The sequence below is a fragment of the Melospiza georgiana genome, chromosome 3 (genome assembly GCF_028018845.1).
Source record: "Melospiza georgiana isolate bMelGeo1 chromosome 3, bMelGeo1.pri, whole genome shotgun sequence".
NCBI lineage: Eukaryota > Metazoa > Chordata > Aves > Passeriformes > Passerellidae > Melospiza > Melospiza georgiana.
The window spans coordinates 103,928,734-103,949,988 of record NC_080432.1 but is presented as its reverse complement, the minus strand read 5'-3'; the positions used below and the strand labels follow the sequence as shown (position 1 = coordinate 103,949,988).

Sequence of the window (21,255 nt, the reverse complement as noted above, 5' to 3'; positions counted from 1 at the left end):
CAGCCACACCCCCTGCTTAAATTGCTGGTGGTACACTATAACAACTCTATGATGCTTTCCTATATTCATCTGTTCTTCTTGCCTGTGTTTTAACCACTAGTCCTTACTATAGAATAGTCAGAGGACTTGGTAATATAAAACCAAAAGAAAGCTACTTCTTGCCATAAACAACACAAAGTTCAGGAAGTTTAGGAAATAATGTTAGTTTGAAGGATGAGTGTCTTTATTCTACAGAAATATTTCTTTTCCCAAGAATTACACCTCAAAAGAAAGCACACACTTTTTATTTCCTGTTTGGTGTTTATCCCTGTACTCCAAGCTCCAAGCCCAAGAGCTCAGTACCCCAAAGAGCCTGGCAGGAGCTCAGAGGCTCCATTTTCATGCAGACTCCTGACCTGGAACACTTTTGCTCTTACGGCAAACACGAGTGGCTACCAGACAGAGCCACACTGGTTATGTTTCCCCAGGTAAGATGCAAAGTGAGATGCTCTACTTTTTCTGAGCTTAGATAAAGTTTCAAGCAGCTGCTGAGGATGAGTGCAGCAAACCCTCTTTGTACTACAGTACACAATAAAGACATCTTTTCTCATACCTCCTTACTCACCCAGAATTATTTATTTATCCCCCTCTACAATAGATGCTTTTAGTTCAACCACTGCATTGTGCTAAATGTAAGAATTTGCATGCTCTATTGGAATTAAAAAACATAACTCAGAATTAGCAAGCTATTTTTCTACCTGACCCTTGACTGACCTGAAAAACCAGGCAGATGCCAAATCCTCTATTACATGAACAAGAGCAATGCTTTATCCAGACTTCATTAACAGAAAGCTATGCACTTGGTAAGCCTCAATCTCAGAGAATCTGTCATGAACTCTTGTCTAAAAGAAAGGCAACACCAGAAAAACAGATAAACCACACAGATTTTATGCTCTCCCAAGACTATAGTAAGTTACAAATTTGCATCACTGAATTTCAAAACACTCCTGGGATACAGGCAACTTGAAACATACTGAGATGATGTGTCAGAATTGAAAGGACAACTGTCCCACATGAGATCCAGCCAAAGCAAGAGAAGAATTTCAGAGAAACCTTTGGAATTAACATGTCAGGCAGTCACCCAAAACATATGATCTGAGGAAGACTGAAAAGACTGGACAAAGATAAGAAAAAACTGCTGCAAGATCTCACTCCTGCAGAAGGTCCAAGAGCATGAATCCCAATCCTCTGAAAGAAGGCTCTCCATTCTTCCCCAGTCCTTCTTCCTAAGACATAACTTTTAAAACTGGCTGACGCCTGGGCAAAGCTACACAAAACAAAGGACTTTAGGGAATTACTCCAATAACTGCTACAGCACAAAATCAAAACCTTGAAATTAATGTTCACATTTTTCCCCATTTTTTGGTAAATAGCCGCAGATAAATTTACCTTTCAATAGTAGAGATTCAAGTCAAATCAAACCAATGCTAAGTGCTTTGGCAAACTCATTTATTTTAGTTGGACAATACTATGTTCTTCTATTCTGACTTTTATCTGTAACTATTGAACTCTTTTTTACTATTTAGGTAAAGAGGCTTTACTGTCTCTTTCGTAAATACATCCCACACACATAAATCTGCTTTGTAAAGTCAGGTACATGGAGGATGAAATCCAGTAAGTCAGCTGGACACCAGTACTGTAAATGTTACAGCATGCTTCATAATCATCACTATGCACTTCCTTCCAGGACTGATTTAAGGCAAAGATTTTTTTTTTTTTTTGGTCGTTAAAAAGCCAGAATTATTTTTGCCTTTGTGGAAAAAGGAATTATTTCAAAATAATTCTTGATCTTCTCATGTAGAGCAGTACTATCTAAACTCCATGCCAAACGAAAACTTAAAAGGGTATCACTCACAAGGGACAAGAGGAAGAAAACTAAACTGTGATATCCAATCTGAACTGGATATGAAATTATTTCATGTCTCACAGCACCTACTCTGTTCCAATAAAGATAAATACAATTCATTAATAAGACAGATGAATCAAAAATACTAACAGAAGACTCAGGACTGTATCTATTTAAGCAAAGTTACATTGAACCAAAGGTGCTTCCAATTTTTTCAAATAACTTCTAATGACAAGAGGGATAAGAAGAAGCAGAACAGTGATTTTGTTTTAATATCAGACTTTGTTTTTTGAGAGAAAAAAAAAATTCTAAGCCAGAAATGGGTAACAGCTGCTACTCAAACAAAGTAAGTAAAACCTAAGCATAAACATGCAATGATAAAATTCGTGGTTGCTCTATGCCTCACTTGTATCTTAGGACTGAGGAATGTGCTTTCTGAGCTCCCACATCAGACAACTACATCTTGACATATTTCCACATCTCTGGCTGAAAGTCAGAAGCAATTGGATCATAAGAGCTTTTTTCCCTTCAGTTCTATGTGTTCTTTATGTATATAAAAAGCACTTCCTCTGCTTCCTCTATATTGTAAACAAATTCAGGTCCTGCTCAGAGTATCATGTTTCACACAGGAATAGCCACTAACAGTGTTCAAGCAAATTACAAACACTGATTTGAGCAGAAAGTACACAGTGGCCTGTAAGGACTGCCTCCAGGGCGCCCCGTGACCTCCTTCTTCTGAGGCAGGATTTTTGCTTCCGGAATTATGCAACAAATTACATTAGCAAAGCTTAAGACCAAAACATGTTTCCTTACGCATGCAACGCAGGAGTTATTTTTCATTAACTGCTAAAATAAACTATACCAAGGAATATGCATAAATAATTCTCAGACAAAATTAGAGATCTGTTTTTAACAGAAACAAACTTAGCTTTCTCCACAGCATTTTTAATCACTGAAATTACCCAAAGATCTGGATTGTTAAAGTCATCTTAATTAAACATGAGACACTGTAAGATTCATCACTTTAAACAAATTAGTCAGATCAGCCAAAGCCACTTACCTTGCAAACTATGAATATTTCAACATTTCTTTCTACACTGGCTGCCAGGAAATAAGCAATCTGCGAAGGTTAAAGGAGCTCAAACCCTCCAGATGACAATGAGTTGGTTTTTTAATGGGTCATTTTTAAGGATGAATGCATTAATAATTTCATGGCAGTTTTGCATCAGCTTCCTCCCTTGAATCCTTCTATCATTCATTTACTCTCATCTTACACTATTAAAACTGGTATTAGGATCAGGTTCTTAGGTCTTTCCCTAATACCTCCTACACAAATTTATCATCCTCATAAATGCAATGAGATTATTTGTGAGAATGGTCCAATCCTTAGCTTTTCTATGGCTGGGAGATCCTGTCAGATCCAGCTCCTGGAGCTATCTGTAATGTGTGTCACAGTGGCAGTCCTTTGAGGCAAGCTTAAAATTCCTACCATCATGCTGCACATCACGAAATCAAGAAAATTAATCATAATGATAACCCAACATATAATTACATAATTACACATAAACTTTTTATTTCTCTGGAAGCATATAATTTCATTCTAGAAATAGAAAAGAAAAAAAAAGAGAAAAATATTTCTTAAATGTAAATTCATGGAGATTCAGTACCAATATGCCTGACAGCAATCATTTACTTCTCTATTAAAGGTATAAATTTGCTGCTGAGGGGAGAAAGGTTAAGGCAAAGAAAAGAGTGACTGACATAGCAGCTCAATCTATGAAGGCTGCATAGGGTGAACAGTAATAAAAATTATTCAGTTAATTTTGACAATTTCTTAAAGTACCTATTAGATGGCTTCCCCTATCTTCCTTGACTTCATCCATGACTTTGATTTTTCTTTTTAAGTTGAACAGACATACAACACAATCCACAGAGAGCTTGCACAGTTGCAATTCCAGAACCACAAGTCACTTCATAGGTTTTGAGAATAGGACACCAACAACAAATAACACTTCTTAATATATCACTTGGGTAATGTAGATTTCTCATGATTGCAAGCCCTCCCACAAAGCAGTGCTGGTGACTGTGGATGAGCTGGTGACTGTGGATGACACTCTTCTCCCTGAATGGTATGGCAGAACATTCTAGTGTCAAGCCAAATTCATCCTCTGCCTCTGAAGAGAAACCATCAGCATGTTAATTTAAATATTTGAATTCCTACGTCAGGTAAAACACTTGGAAGCACCAAAGCCTCTCCCCAGTCTCCTGCAATTTAATGCATAGCCTTGGAACTTCTACCTGTCAATGGGAAAGTTTGTTCCAAGTCCCACCTATCCTAGTTTGTAGGTACATGGTTGCTGTGTCATGTTTTCTGCAGTTTCCTGTACAAAATTTTGGCTACCATATATTACAAACTGTTAATCCTACTCACATTCTATTGCCTTTTTCCTATACCAGATTTAGCTCCTTGGTGTTATGTTAAACCAGACAGTAGAGATAGTTTCTGTAAAACTATTCCCAGTCACAGGCCAGGCCTGATCTGGGCACAAAGTACAGAGAAAGTACCTCCATGAATGACAAGAACATTCAAACAAAGCTTAACTAATGGCCTACTACCAACAAACTTTATTATTGTATAACCAATCCCATTAGATAGGCACACAAACCTGTCAGGAAGGTGTTATTCCTGTTCTTCTCTGCCCTTTCCATGCTAGTCTTCCAGCCATGATGGGCCACAGAGCACACAGGCAACCTCCATACACTTGCTCCATCCAGGGGAGCACAAATGACACCTTACAAGAGCTCTTCAGATTTGCAGGGGGGACAAACCACTTGCTACTGCAGCTGAAACCCCAGGATCATGTCCTCCACTAAATGATCCTTTTGAAGCTTCTTCAAAACAGCTGTTCCACTAAAAATTCTCATCTATAAACTGGTAAAAACCTAATGAAGGACCTAATTGTAGGGTATTAATACTCTCTTTCAGACCTCCAGAGCCTGGAGCAAGGAGACATTTGGCATGAAACTCTGCATCAACCCCTGCAGGCATGGGGAACAGCTGCCAGAAGCAAGTAAATAAAATACACAGCCCACCTAGCAGGCAAGGAAGGAAAGCATGACAAAGCAAAGATGGCACATTTTAACCTCTGGGCATTGGTTAATAAGAAACATTCTGTCACACACAATTCTCTTCTTCCTCCCCTTCACAAGGCAAACAGGGATGTGAGGAGGGAACCTTGTGCCTCCTACGGCCACAACTTCTGGTTTTTTCAGCAACAGCTCAATAGAAGACAATGATTCAGCAGAATTGGATATATAAAGTGCAGAATGCAAAAAAGAACCTCTCAACTCCAAGATACTCTCTGCAGTTTATTTTACCTAGACAGAAGTAAAATTTTTCAGTGAACTCTACTCCTATTTATTGTCAGCATCCATAAGCAGGATTAAAAAACAACACTCAAGTACTCTGGCCAGCATCTCTATAAAACCTACTGTCAAAAGGCACATTTAACTCAGTTTACATACAGAAATCCTGCTTACAAGGTGCTCTGTGCCAAGATTAATGTTTCTATTCAAACAGCATTTATAATCAATGGCCATAGGATTTCTCAATCAAAAATAAAAAGGTCAATTTTGTATTCAACTACTGAAGTTCACAAGAAAATTACACAACTGAAATAGTTTTTAATGCCTGAAGCAGATTTTCAGGAAAACAGTTCTAGGCTTCAGCTTCCTGTGACAACTTACACCACTATTCAGTCACTATTAATGCTTTTTAGCTTACTGCATAACTTCTTCTCCTTCATTTTATTTGCTTTTAATTCAAGTCACAGAACTTTGTTCCCAACTTGCTGTCTCAGCACTCTGTTTCATAACTGCAAGAAAAGAACTGGAAGCCAACAGGAAGAAAAGAACATAACACCAACCACAGCAACTTACCTACTAGGTCAGGAGCAAAGTATTGGAGGCAACAAACACTGCGAGCTGTATACATTAAATAGAAGAAAGACAGTGATAAAATAATCTGATTTAAACACTTTCTGCTTTTTCCAAGACTTTCTCCTTATTAACAGCATGCAGGACAACCTGCCTTAAAATAAGAAATGGGGGGAAAAAGCACAGAACTTAATTTTAAAGCCCCTCCACACATACTGAAAATAAAAGCAGTCATACAAAGGACATCCTGCATGACTACTCCTCCCTCCCACCTCCACAAGGTGTTTAAAAAAAGGAGGAAAACACTGCCAGTGTGACACCCTCCTCAGCCAGCCCTGAGGTACCCACCAGTGAGCCACTATCAAGCTCACACCCTTGCCCAAAACTCAAGCACACAAGGTGGCTGCATTCTGCCAGCCTGCAACTTATGATCCTCATTGGTAAAGAGCAAACAGTTCTTGCATGAGCCAACCTCACACTTGAATAATCTCCTGGTTTAAGTTGTCGCTCCGCAGAACAGCAAGATCCCAGCTAGCGTCAAAGATCCCAGTAAGAGATAAAACATGTAATGCTTGTCAAACACATGGGCAAAATTGATAGGAGTTCACTCTAAAATGCTTCAAAGACCAGATTTATTTACCTTTTGTGCTAGCACATCCACTATACCACATACTCTTGTCAAAGGCCTGAAAAATCCTGTGATTATCCCTATCAAGATCAGAATTGCTCTGCTGTGTGATCTGGAAGGGATAAGAACTAAGAACTACTACTTTTAAAAACTTCAAAGTTTTAAAGGGCAAAAAGTTAAAGAAAGTAGAGATCAGCAGAGTAGAGTAAGAGTGATCAGCAACTATACTAAAAACAATTCCTCAGATTATACCTTTACTTCCACATGGAACTAACAATCTTCTAATCTTAAAAGTACTCTGATACCTACTACCATTTAAAATTAAATAATCCCTTGCAATATGAAGTAACTTCCAGAAAATCTATCTTACAAATTAATTATGAATTACAGATAATTCTAATATGCAATTTAAAGAAGTGTTTTCCTCCTCCATCCCCAATGTCATCAGCTTTCCTCCAGACTAGATATCTCTAGGTAAGGCCATGGCAACATTCATTGGGCATTGGTCACTCCAGAGGACCCACCCAAAGCACACACAAGTTTAAGATGTGAAAATACAAACACTGTCTATGGAAAGAAAAATAGTCTTCTATTGCTTGGTATTTGACAAAGGAATAGATTTATTTAAAGGAAGTTCTTAAATGCTTCTTCTATTTTACCTATCAGACAGAGAAAATCTCCCTGGAATACTTCTGAATTTTTTTTGAGGTTTGGGTTTCCTGAGACCTGTTGCAGGGTTGCCCACTAGTGTCAAAGTCATAAAACCCTTTTTACATGTCACCCAATAAAAATCAAATTTTCTTTTAGAGAAGCAACTAGTTGTGTACAGAACAAAATCTATCTGTATTTCACAAGCATTCTTATGTCACTGTCTGAAATGTAGAGCAAAACAAGAAGTCCATGAGTCTCTCTAAGAAGTTTGCATTTGATTTCTAGTAAATTAGTACACCTAGCATATGTAAACTGATGGGAGAGACATATGTTCATATCTTAATGACCCTCTAATCACCTGCTCATTCCCTCAGCCTGGAATTGATTATTCACCAGAGGCACTTTCACTCTTCTGCCTCTCCTGAGGGTTCCAGTTGAGCCACTGTAGGAATTAAGACACTGGGAAGAAATGGACCTTTGCTCTGTTCCAGTATGGTCCTTCTGCAGTAAATCCCACAGTAAGCCAATGCACTGACAATCAACTCCAACAAGGAATGTCACCTAGTGAGAACTGCTAAGGTTCAGGGGCATCACATCTGGCAGACATAAGGGTAAAACACCAATGTAATTGCAGGTGGGATGGACACTGAGTGCTCTCAGATATTCAGCAGCCTTATCAGACAGTCTGTTCTGAAATTCTACAGTGCTTTAGTGCAACTTGAATAAAGAGAAAGGAAAAAAGAGAAAGAAAACAGTTTACAAGCACATTATACTCAGCAATGACAAAAGCAGCCACTCAGTAGAGGAGTTAAAATTAGGTATCTGGGGAGGAGAAAGAGCCCTCCAGCACTTAGATCTAATAGAGTCACTTATTTACTGCTCACTGCATTGCTCTGCAAGAATATAAAAGCAGCCTGGAAACAAAGCATTTCTCCCATGGCAAAGTTTCTCAGTCAGGGAAGAGTTTACACTTGGCAACTAATACAGGCTATTGGGAAAGTTATGTAGTGAAATGCATGTTTGTCTATCTTCATACCAAGATTCTGAAAATAACCAGCTCACAGGAAAATAAGATTTGCTTAAATATTAAAAGGTAAAAAATTAAAGATTAAACTGTAGCGTTAAACTGTTTGCATGCCTTAAAACTGTAAACAAAGCATAAATGAGATTTACAGTAGGGAAAGAGCAAATTACTTCCACACTTTTGTAGCTCATCAGCTTAAAGAGCATACAACTCCCAGCCAAATCTATTTCAGTGAAAAGAAGCGAAACTGTGTTTGTTTTCCTTGTAATTGCTATTTACAATGTGTTTGGTTGCCTAACGGAAAAAGACAGATAATTACCAGAAAGTTTCTAAATACACTTTTAAACACTAGCAACCTAAAATTTCAGACAATAAACTGAATTACCATTATTGTCCATAGACTTGGACACACATCCTCAAGTAATTAAATTCAGTCTGTTACAATCCACTGTTTGGCATTTTTTTGATGTATCACTGCTGCTGAGATGGCACAAACCAGTCAGGGACCCAAAATGCTTTACAGGAGGTGGGGAGGGAAGGGAGGGGAAATAAATCACAAAACTACCAAACATTTTTAATTGAACTTTTTTGCACTGAAGGTTGGACACGTTTGTGAATTACTAACATAGTCAAACATTAAGGATTTAGGAATAGCATTGCCTAGGGAGTCAATTTTGCCATCCAAGTAGAAAGTAGAAGCCAAACGGAAAGAAGAAATTTGGGTGTTTACCCTGTCATTCACAAATCCTTTTCTCTCAAAAGACAGGAAGGTTAAGTATAAAAAGCAATGGACAAGTGTGCAGAAATCCAGTTTTATTGTTGAATGAGTGGGGCCCTTAAATGGAGCACCTAAATGGAGACAGGGTTTGGGGATTGGGTTTTCTGTTTTGATTGGGTTTGGTTTTTTTTAAATCTAGCACTTATTTCTTCTTACATCTGTTTTTAAAGATGTTCAAGTATGAATGGTCCCATGTAAAATTTTCAATTTGTCTGAGAAAAGGAATGTGTTATTTGAGGACATAGACCCCAAGCTTGTACATACTGAAGCTTGCAAGCTGAAGCTGCTAAGCAGGTAAAACAATTCAGTCTCACCTGTTTGCCAAGATATCTGTCTTAAGAGACTCTGAAAACATCATCTGCCTTCCTTTTCTACAAGTCACTGTTAGATACCACTGTTCAGTACTTACAGTCTACTTTTGTCACACAAGTTCAAATAGGCCTCTTAAAACTGGCACCATACCCAAAAGAAAGTGCTGATCCTAAGAAATTGCAACTCCTTGACAGGGCCAAGATAGCAAAAAGTTCTGGCACCTTGCAGGCCTACAAGAAATCCCTGGACTTTAGAATCATTAAAGGAGATATCAACTTTAAATTGAATTCTCATCAACCTGATGCTTTAATGACCTTGATAATAGAAAGTGAACTGGGAGTAGCAGCTCCCACATGTGCAGGCAGGCCACAAGCTATCAAACTGGCAACCATGTGGGCAGTCCTCAACATATCTGAATTTAGTGCACCTACACAGAATCAAATATACACATATTAGGGTGTACATACATACATTAGGGTGTAGTACATCTACACCCACAAAAACATCACCTGTCTCAGTAAGAAAATGGGATTATCTATCATTTACCAGACCAGGACCAGACTCTTCTCACAGGCACAAAGACCAGATTTTTCAGCTGAGCATTTCTAACATCAAATTTTGTTCACTGGGTGGATGTGGCTGGTAATAAACAACTATTCTCTGCTTTACAGTACACATGTGCTACACCACAGCTGAGAGAGTACAAAAGAATAAAATCTAACCCAGGAACAGCATGGTGCTAACCCACCAAGGCTGGCAGTCTGATCTTCACACAGGCCATTCATTTAAGAGCTGGACTTGATAATCCTTGTGGGTCTCTTCCAACTCAGAATATTCTGTAACTCTTTTCTCCTGTATATTAAAATCAAGCAACGTCCTTCCTCTTTAGCATCTCATCTGTGACAACCCATCCTTACTGTACACTGTTCAGAGGCAAGATGTAAGGTGCACGAGCATAGCCATGAGCCTGCCTCTGGCTGCCCTTCAGTCAATGCATTTTAGAACAGGCCCCTTTTTATTTCTCTAAACAAGGTGAGTTTTCTGTTGGGTTGGCCTTCCTGGTTATGCTGAATCACTTTTTCCATGTATACTACAGCTGCTTAAACACAACCCCAAGCAAAACAGCCTCTCCTTGGTTTCTTCTTGGGAGTTTTATATTCTGGTAAATTTTCCTTTAACCTGACCTCAGGAGACCTTCTCAGGCCTGCACAGACTTAAGAGAGCCTCTAAGGAAACTTTGTAGTCAAGCACCAAGACTAATAAAAGCACTATTCATCTTACACATGGAGCTTTTAGTGATGAGTCAACCTGTCCAGTAAAACTAGAGACACAGTTTTTGTCCAACAATTTATCCAACTCGGCAACAAGCAAAATGACTGTATATACATTCCAATGCGGATGTACAAGTCAGAGCACCATTCCAGTTAATGTGCAAGGTGAAATTTGGAGGTAAGGGTCTGACCAAGGCTTCATTTGCTAGGTGTGGTTTATTATCTACCTTTAACTAATTTTCATTTTGTCATGCCAATTTAATTATTCTATTATTTGAACTTTGCATCATCTTTATCAAGGCTGTAGTGCAAACACTTCTCTGCTCAGCTTTATGTTTCCCAAATTAGTTTTATACGTTTAGAAAGTTTGATGAAGCTGAACTGCCATTCTTAAGTAAACTGGGAATGCGTCAAAAAGGTTTTGCTGTGGCATCTCTCAGAAAAGCTGACTGCATTAGCTGATGCAGAGCGGGGAGGAAACTGCAGTTGCAGTTTAGAGCTCCAAGAGGAATAGTTGCGATTAACACATTTTCCACCCTGCCAGGGGAGAAAACGCAGGCACCAAGAGCCACTTCGGCCAGCAGGAAACGAGGTGGGGCATCCGTGGGGAAGAGGATTGGAAAAGAAGGAGGGTACCGGGAAAACAGAAGCAGGGCAGCAGGAACTCGCATCAGAGCGGCGTAACTTTCAGCAGCATCCTCCTCCCCGTGCTGCTGCCGCAGCTCCTCTCCCCTGGGCGCTGCCGAGGGATGGCTCCGCGGCCCGGGCCCGCAGGGGAGGCGGCGGGCAGGGCACCGGCCGCCCCCCGCCGCCCGGAGGAAGAGGAAGCGGCGCCGGGCCCGCAGGAAGTGCGGCTGCCCCGCGCCCGCCGCCCCCGGCCCCGGCCCGGCGGCCGCTGCGCCGTGACAGGTGGCGGCGGCCCGAGGCGGCCCCGGGGCAGCGGCCGGCAGGACCGTTCGTCGCCCGTTCGTAGCCGCCCTCCTCGCCCAGCGGCGCACCTGCCCCGCCCGCCCCTACCTTGTTGAGGTGGGGGTCGCGGAGCACGTCGTAGCCCCTCTTCATGGTGAGCTGCAGGGGCCGGTCGGCGTCCCGCCTCTTCTCGTCTCCCTTCCCTGCTTGCATGGTGCGGCGCGGCGGGGCTGACTGCCGTCAGGTCGCTGCGGGAGCGGAGGCAAAGTGGCGGCGGCTCCTCCTGCTGAGGTGACCGCCCGGCGGGGTGGGATGATCCTACCGGAGGGCGGGAGGGAGAGAGGGAGGGGGCAGAGCCGTGGCGAGGCGCCGCCGCCGCGGGAGGGGGTCACCGGCGAGCCGCTGAGTCACCGGCGGCTCCGCGCGCAGCGCAGCGGCCGCCCAGGTGCGAAGGGCAGCGCGGGCGCGGACCGGCAGCCCTGCCCTGCGTTGCCGGGGATGCAGGCTGTGCTGCCTGCCAGCGCTGCGGAGGGGCCGCCCGCAGAAGGAGGCCGGTCCGGGATCACCTGCTGCGGGGGCTCGCAGGCGCGGCTCTGCCTCGTCACGCCGGGTTTGGCTCGGGGGCTGCCGAGCACCGCGCCCGGAGCCCATCGGCCCGGAGCCCGCCGACACCCCCGGCGCGGCCTCACGCAGGAGCCGGGCCTCCGCGCTTGAGTCACGTTCAAGTTTCACTTTCCTTCTGCTATTTAAATGGCCATGAAATCCAATCTTTCCCGAAGGGGACGGACTGCATAGCTTCGTACAGTCCGGAGCACATGTTTGGTGTAATTAGCTGTGGGCTGGCCTCAGCTGTGGTGGTCGGGGTCATGCCTGGTCAGGATGGAGGGCTCCGGGGCAGAGCAGGTGCTTAGCTGGTTTGTACCGCTAGCCCTGATGTTTGTTTTCAGTGTGGTCTCAAATTCTTTGCATACAACCCATTGTGTGCTGTATCACTGTGGCTTTATTCCTCTAAATTCATGTATGTAAGCAAAAATAATTTCCATATGGATGCTATAGTCCTGCTGGAGAATTTACACAGCTTTAAATGCGTGACTAGAGGATTAATTTAGAAGGATTTTGTTTCTGTCGTCAAGCAACAATGAACAGATACAGATTTTGCAGCTCTGTCAAACTTACCTCTTCACATTTAATCAGTAGGCCTTGTATCCATACTACTACCTAATCTTATATAAAAAAAACTTCCACAGAATCTGGCTTTTACCGAATTTCCTATTAAGTAGCTTTGAGAAGTTTATTTGCAGATAAGTAACAAAGGAAAGTTGGAAGCATTCCAAGTCTCTATTTCTGGAAACTTGACTTGCAAGTCAGCAGAAAATTCAGTAAATAGATTTGTCCCTTGCTCCACCATCTCAGTATTATGGAAAGCAGTGAACTAAAATTAAAAAATTCTTCAAAACTATAAACCTGAAGTCTTTCTGATCAATTATCCAGCTTCCTTTGGATTTCTCTGACTAACTAAATATCTTCCTCCCTACCCAAGTCCTGAATATTACTATCAGGTATCAGGGATATGTGGTTTCATTTCTGCTCTTTTTTAGTTAAAAAATTGAAAAGCAACATAGAAACATCCTTTCTCCTTTCTTTGTGAGTACACTGAAACCATTCTGATAGAATGCTTACTGGTGCAATATTTTGTCTGAGAGTAATGTGTACTGATGTAATTTTTATCTTCATGTTGCAACACTGTTTATAAAAAAACCCTCTTTGATTTACGTGAAAAGTCGCTGCAATCATTGTGAGTACCTGCTCAGAGGTCTGACCCCAGCCAAGTACTTGTTCTTGTCCAAGTACTTGACTCACTCTGCCCAAGTTATAAAAGGTATGTAATGAAGCAGCTAATTAAAGTCAAATGCATTAGGATATATACATTCTTTTAATGTAATCAGAATTCAAAAACCATTTACTACTGTGTTTTTAGTGTGAATTTACTCCTCCCTGTCTTCCTAAAAATACAATTTATTTCCATTTGTTAAGTTCAAACACTAATAAAAACTAAATTATCACTATCTTTTGAGATAAATGAGTTGTAAGAATAGCAGCAGATCTTTTCAGCTCAGAAGAAGACCAAAGAAACAAGAAAAAATTGTGTCATGTGTCACTTGTAAAAATCTTCCACTTGAGACCTGGAACATTTTACCATTTAATGAGATTAGTAAGGATTTATTTGTCCAAGTCTGCTGTTAGTGATTACTTTTCTTCTAGATGCTATACCTTCCTTCAAATTCAGTTGAGCATTTGTATTGCCTTTACAGAATGTCTTTGATCAAGAGAAATTTCAGAGTGGCTTTTCTAGGACCTCAAAATATTCAAACTGTAAAAATAATTCAGGGGTCCAAAGGAGTAATGCTCAGCAGTTACATCTGCAGTCAAAGGTCATTATTCCAAAAGAGGACTGCATTGCATAATAATGGCATAATATAGTCCTATTTATAGGACTATAAATAAAGCTTTTGTAAGTGACCAAATTATTTGTAATGCCTGTGTACACAATATAGATTTTTTTTGTAAATGTTAGCCCACATTCAGATTATTAGTGGGCATTGTACACTGTTGGTGGGTTTCTGACAGAAAATGCAATTATTTTGCCCTTCTGGCAGGCACTTAATTCTTTTTCTCAAATGGTTTCTGTATGGAACACTTTTAAAACTCTTACTCATGATTTTTCATAAGTACTTATGGTTTCTTCCCACCTTCTGTATTTCTTGTCTCTCTCAAATCTCCTCAGATGTACTGAGGATATATGAAAAGCCCCACTTGAAACTGTCCTACGAAAAGAAAGACTAGAAGGAAGATTGGTGGTGTGATTTAACCCTAGACAGATACTAAGCACCATGCAGCTGCTTACTCGCTTCCTGAGAGGGGGAGAACTCAAAAAAGGTAAAACATATGGGTTAAGAACAGTTTGATAAACAAAATGAAGTAAAATACAGTGTAATATAGTAATTAAAAGTGAGGTAACAAAAAAAGAGGAGTAAAGCCCAGAAAAACCCAAGTGATACACAAGACAATTGCTCACTTCCTTCTGACCAAACTCCAGCCCAACCCTGAGCAGCAATTGGCCCCTCATGGCCAAATCCCCTGATTTAATTTAATGAGCATGATATTGTGTGGTATGGAATACCCCTTTATGTCAGCTGTCCTGCCTATGCTCCCTCACAGCTTTTGTGTCTCCTTGTTGGCAGAGCATGAGAGAATGAAAAGTCCTTGACTGAGGGTGAACACTATTGAGCAACAGCTGAAACATCAGTGTTATCAACATGATTCTCATACTAAACCCAAAATGCAACACTCTACCAGATATTAGGAAGAAATTAACTCTATCTCAACCAGGAACTTGACAACCTGCTTTTTCAAGCCAGTAGTAAGGACAGATAAGTCCAGGAAAATACATTTCTTTATTGTATTTAATTAAGATGACTCACTGTGTTTAAATATTTAAGAATGGAACTTTGGAAATATCCTTGTGGTACACTATGAGTGATCAGAGGATTTGGATTCCCTCAAACTATTTTTTGAACCACTGTTGATTTTGGGAGCTGCGCATCCTGCTGTGACACTGGGGAAGGGTTATCTTTCAGGGCTACCAGTTTGGAAGAAGAGATAAGGAACTCTTATGTCCTGATGAAAACATCCAGTTACCTACTTTTAGGGTGGTACTTGTGTGTTGTGTCTGACTTACCCCATTAAGATCTGTTGTCAAACTATTACCAGTAACAGTTGGGTGCTCACTGTGGGGTCACAGTACTCCAGGCAAGACCTCATCAGCCCTGAATCGATGGAAAGCTTTACTTCACGTGTTTGAACCATGCCAGTGCCCTCCATACTTGTCAGCACAATGTTTGCTTTTTTGCAATAGTGCAACACTGTTAACTTCTGCTGGGCTTGTGATCCGGTATAACCCCGGGTCCTTTTGTGAGCGGTGGAGGTTGGGTAAGGTCACTGGGAGAGACTTTTAAGATCATTGAGTCCAACTGTTAACCCAGCACTGCCAACTCCAACGCTAAGCCATGGCCCTGACACGCCTACACCACTTTTAAATGCCTCCAGGGACAGTGACTAATTAAAGGATGGAGAAGCTCCTTTAACCCTCCTTGTGCTGCTCATGTATTTATAGAAACATATGTTTCTATACATTTGTTTACTGAGTTACAAACTTTTATTGAGTTATAAATTTTTTGTTGGATTGGCAATACAAAGTCAAATTTGGCAGGAACACAAGGTTAGTTTTAAAAAAGATTAATTGTTTCATGATCTACAAACTAATTGAAGCATTTTTAAAGGCTCTTTAACATAAATATTTTACAGTAGTGGGTAGCAATCCTGACTTGTGCTAGGTAATTTGAAAATTAAATTGGATTTTTCATCATTGGCACATATGTTTTTAGTTAGGCTGAAGGAGAAGCAAAAATAATTGAACAGTATAAGCAGTATGAGGTTATTGTTTAATAATGATTTTTTTATTATCTTGAAGTGATTTTTATAAGACAAAAGTGGTTTTTCTTAAAAATATACTTCAAAGTAGACAATGCACTCCTGAAGTTAAGAGCAGAATCTAGTAGAAGGTTTGAAATGCCCAAGTGCCCACACTGAGCACTGCCAGCCTGGCTGTCCCTGCCCACACTCCCAGGGCTCCCACCCACCCTGCCATGGTTCAATACCCCATATCAGCTCTCAGGGTCATCGATCACTGCCCCAGCAGCACCACAGCCCTGCCTGGGCCTGGCCATGGGCCTGGCTGTCCTGGACTCTGACCACCCTGCCAGCCTGGCCTCCACAGCCTCGTCACTACAGAGTCACCCAACAGTCATGAGGCTGTCCCTGACCACTTGTGGGCTGACTTGCCAGCCTGGCCTCCACAGCCTCGTCACTACAGAGTCACCAGCAGTCATGAGGCTGTCCCTGTCCCTGGTTACCCTCACTGGGCGGACCTCACTTCATGTTCTCAGCTCAGCCTCAGGCCAGCCTCAGCAGCACAGCACACGTGGACAGGGCTGCCCTCAGCTGCCCCAGCCTGCTCTCCTCCTTCAGTGGGGGTGGTGGGACAAGCCATGACTGGTGACACCTTGCCCGCCTTACTGGCCCAAACGGGGACACCACTGGCCCCAGCGCACACCGCACCCTGGCCAGAAGATGGGTGTGGAGAAGGCAGAGCCAGGCTCTTTTCACAGATGAGGAGTGCAGTGCTAAGAGGTGGCAGCAGCAAGGTGCACTCAGAGAACATCCAATTAGGCTTAAGCACAACTTTTTCAAGCAGAAGGGTGGTGAGCACTCAAGCAGGCTGCCAAGAGAGGTTGAAGAGTTTCGTGCCTGCAGCATTTCAAAACTTGACAAGTCTGTGAACAATCCAGCTTTGAAGGTCAGTCTGTTGACAACAGAAGGTTGGGCCAGATGAACTTCAGACATCCTTTCCAACGTGGACTGTTACGTGATTCTGCAGGTAGTACACAGCTGAGAGTGACAAATTCTCTGAACATGCAGGCATTTCTACAGGAATTTCATTAGAGCCACAAAAGGCTGTTCCTCCTCATGAATTCACCAGCTTTCTTTGATCTCACTCTTCAGTTTCTGACTCTCCTTCTATTAAGGCTTCTATAAGGCTGTTTGACCAGTGGGATTTTTACTCAGAACTTGCTTCATACCTCTCATGCTTTATCCCTTTCTGCTAAGGGTTTTATCCTACATGCATTAAATTTAGTTAAACTGTTGAGGTTCAACAACTAGTGGTAAGTATCCTAAGACTCCACAATTTTGGAATGCCTTGCTGGGTTCATAAAAAAACTAAAATTATTTCAGCATAATACATGCATTATATATATATATATATATATATATATATATATATATATATATATCAGTAAAACAGTAAGAATGCTGTTACAATTGCTGTTAGTCAACATCCCATTGTCCAGGTGTCACAGGGAAGAAAGCTGTGCCTGGCCCAGTACATGTTGCTGGAGATGTTGAAGCACTGTGAGAGCATGTCCACATCACATGGCACCATTAGGAACTTCCAGCACTTCTCAAGTCAGATGTAAATTAGGAAGAGACAAAGAGAAGTAGTTGCATGTCTGCATAGCCACTCACACTTCACAGTAGGCCTGGAGTAGAATGAGACTTTAATTTTCCCACATGGCAGTGTTACCATATTGACTGGTAGACCATGTCCTTGTAATTATAGTAAATCTAGCACAAGGCAATTAAAATATGCATGCCACAGTGCAGCATGTTCTCGGAAGATATTCTGGCTGTATTTATGCTTCAAGAAGATTAAATAATGCTCAAAATAAGCACCCTTTTCCAGTGTTTTTCCAAATAGTGCAGTTTTCTAAGAATTTGTTCTATTTCTACAAAAAACACCCCAAAAGTGTAGAGACCAAATTATTCACTTGTTGTCTTTTAATCTCACAAGATCAAAACTAATGTGAGGAGCAATAGATTTCAAAGGTGATTTAAAATGCCAGTATTTTGAATATGCAGACACTTTGGAGTGACTTAAATGACCTACATAAAGGCGTGAAAACTCACATTCCTTCTCTTCAAACTATTCAAAATCAAGTAAATCTTCCTTGAAATATCCTGTTAAAATTAATTTCCTGAATTGGCTGGGGATGAGGAATGTAAAATATTTCTAGATTCCACAGCCTGCTTATCTGAAGGATAGGAAATCTTGATAGTGTTATCTTTTCATCACTAATGCAAATGCCTATATTTAACACTAGTTTTAGAAATTTAGATGTGCACATTTATTTCCATCTCAAATATTTTAGAGGTATTTTTTAGAAAATGTTTCAGATTAGGAGTTTAAAATTTTTAGATTGTTTGGTTAACTGTCTCAGAGCAAATTTTTCTTGGCTTCGTTTTAGTTGCGCTAACACTGAATTTAGGACTGAAGATTTTTGAATGCCAGAATTAAATTACTATGACTTTATGGTATGATTTGTATCATAATGCTGGGAGTTCACTGTCTTGCTAGGAATAATAGGATTTAGAAAAAGGCCCCAAACAGCACTTTTACTTAAATTGCTGTGTCAGATCTATGTTCCAGCAATAAGAGTGGAAAATCTGCAAGACTCCTTCCATTGTTTATAAAAAGAGGGTGAATTCTTTCAGCTCTGCCAATTACAGACAAAATTTCAAACAACTTCAGCACCTTTAGGATAATTTTGGAATAGTATTAGCAAGTGCACTTCCATTGTTTGCTTCCATGGTTATGTCTGGCCCAGGAATTTTAACAGTTTAGCAACAGACAAAGCATGCTCAGAAATTTTCCTCTTTTAACTATTTTGTCTCCTATACACAGGAGCTCATGAAGGGCTTTTTCTTTTCCATGTGCTAATTACCATAAATATTTTGGAGTTTGTTCTACAAACTCTGTTTTGTTTTCCAAATCATTAGCAATGTTAAAAACAAACCTTCTGACAAAAATGTTGGCAGAAGCTCAAACAGAAGTCCTAGTTCATCAAGGAAACCCTTCCCTAAGCAAAGGGAACTGTGTGGGGTCCTTTACATGCTGTTCAATTGCCAAAACACGTGAGGTTTAGCACATGAAATTCCAGTCATGCTTAGGTTTTTTATGTACAAATCATTTGGACAAGACCAATTAAAAGTTAAAATCAGTTGAATCTTCAGGAAAGAAGGATGAGGCAGTACTTTTAGAGGTAGAGATTTGCCACTATGCTTTAACAGGAGGCTGTAAAGACTAGGTAAAGGGATCATGGGCATCAATGGCAATGATGCTTGGTTTGCAATACTTGTAAAAGGTCTAGGTAGCTTCAGCATGAGTACAAAACACAAGGGCAAAAGTAGCATGGAATGGCCTGGGCTGGAAGGGACCTTAAAGGTAACCTGGTTTCAACCTTCTGCAGTGGGCAGGGACACTTCCCACTAGAACAGGTTGCTCAAAGCCCCATCCAACCTGGCCTTGAACACTTCCAAGGATGGGACATCCACAGCTTCTCTGGGCAACCTGTTCCACTGCCTCACTATCTTCATAATGAATAAATTCTTCCTAATATCTAGTCTAAACCTGAAAGAGCTCAGTCTAAAGCCCCCTTATCCCATCACTACATGACTTTGTAAAAAATTGCTCTCCATCTTCCTTGTAGGTAGTGGAGGGCTGCTCTAAGGTCTTCCCAGAGCCTCCTCTTCTCCAGGCTGAACAATTCCAGCTCTCTCAGCCTGTCTTCATAGTACAAAGCCCAGGACGGAGTTGCCTGTCTGGTCTGCAAGTACACTTCTACAGCTCATGTTGAGCTTCTTGTTGACCAAACCCCCAAGGTCTTTTCTTCCCAGGACTCCTCTCAGTCCTTTCTCCACCCAGCCTGTATTTGTGCTTGGGATTGTCCTGGCCCAGGAGCAAGGCTAGGGTTAGGATTGCACTTGGCTTTGTTGAATTTCAGGAGGTTCACATAGGCCTATCTCTCAAGATTGTCCAGGTCCCTCTGGATGACATTCCTTTCCACCAGCGTGTCAACCATACCTCACAGCTTTGTGCCATTGGCAAACCTGCTGAGGGTGCACTCAGTTCCACTGTTTATCATTTTACCAAGCTTAACACCTGAAAGAGAACACTCAAGTAAGGGCTCATAGTTCATGCTTCACTAGAGCATCATAAAGAGTGTTTCTCTCCAACCACTTTTAAGATGATTCTCACCTCATGATTATTCCAGTAGTAGCAGTCAATGTCCCATGAATTTATTCACTGATAGATCTGTTCACCTTGTCATCCAAAGAATCTTTCTATACAGCTCTATAGAGGCCCTCAAAGGTCTGGAGACTATAGCTTTAATACTGTGGTTCTGCATACCATAAATTCTTAATATGAAGCTAACAAGCATCTAATAAAGATTTCTACTGAGATAACAATAACTTCCCATACCAAAACCCCAAAAGGATGCTGTGTTTCTAAGGCAATATTTTGAAGATAAACTAACGTGGTCATTTTGAAGTTTGAAAATCTTTTCCAAATAGCATTATGTCCTTTTTCATAATTAAGATTATTTCCTCTGGCCTTAATTTGTAAAAATGTCCAATGTTATTTTCTGTTGTGCAAAAGAAAATAAATTACAGAGACTTTGTTTAAACAGCAGATTTTCTGGTTGCAGGTGGTCATGTACAAGAAAATTCACCATTACTGTGGATTTGCAGTTACAGGACAAGAATGACAGAGTTTCAGAAATAATGTGGCGTTGTTGCCTGTGCATAGCAATTAGTTGGTGGCCTAGTTCAGATGAGAGTTTCAGTGTCTTATAAAATGTCAAAAGAATAGCTGTCCTAGTTAATATAATTGACTGCAAGGGACAGTTGAAGGGCATGGTTTATTTATTTAAGGAAACATTATCCCAAAATTAAACAAATTTGGGCAATAAATAAGCTGTAGGGAGAAATATGAGTAAATGATAAATTTTAGAAGTGGACTGACAAAATCATTACTGCACAGCATTAAATGTCTTACCTGGCAAATAATCAGATGTCTTCTTGCTTAACTTTGTGAGCAGTTTTATTGATTCATACTTGTAAGAAGAGACTTCTTGAAGAAAAACATTACTCAAAATATGTTTAAGTGTTTATGTTCAATAAATAAATATGTAAATAAACATATCATTACTTGTTACTCTATCCTATCATTACTGCTTGTACAGTCCTTATAATTCTTCTGGTGAATGCTTACACCACAGGTTTCCCTCATGGCTTTACCCAAAACCTCTAAATCTCCATTAAAAAGAGAATGTTATTGATTTTCAGCAAATCCCACTTCCATACAGCCCATGCAGTCTGTGCTGCAGTCTGTGACTGCACAGC

General features: G+C 40.9%; 1 protein-coding gene across 2 annotated transcripts in view; it reads right to left on the bottom strand.

Annotated features, from left to right (window-relative positions):
- ME1 (malic enzyme 1) overlaps positions 1-11,721 on the bottom strand; it is a 154,925-nt gene extending 143,204 nt beyond the window's left edge. Inside the window, exon 1 of one of the 2 annotated variants that reach the window (XM_058020521.1) lies at positions 11,503-11,721. In XM_058020521.1, coding sequence (XP_057876504.1) covers positions 11,503-11,607 — 105 coding nt within the window. In that variant the 5' untranslated portion in view covers positions 11,608-11,721. Of the gene's footprint in view, positions 1-11,121; positions 11,212-11,502 lie in introns of those variants that run through there. The other variant, XM_058020522.1, reaches the window with a different exon arrangement.
- Between the last annotated feature and the right edge of the window lie 9,534 nt (positions 11,722-21,255).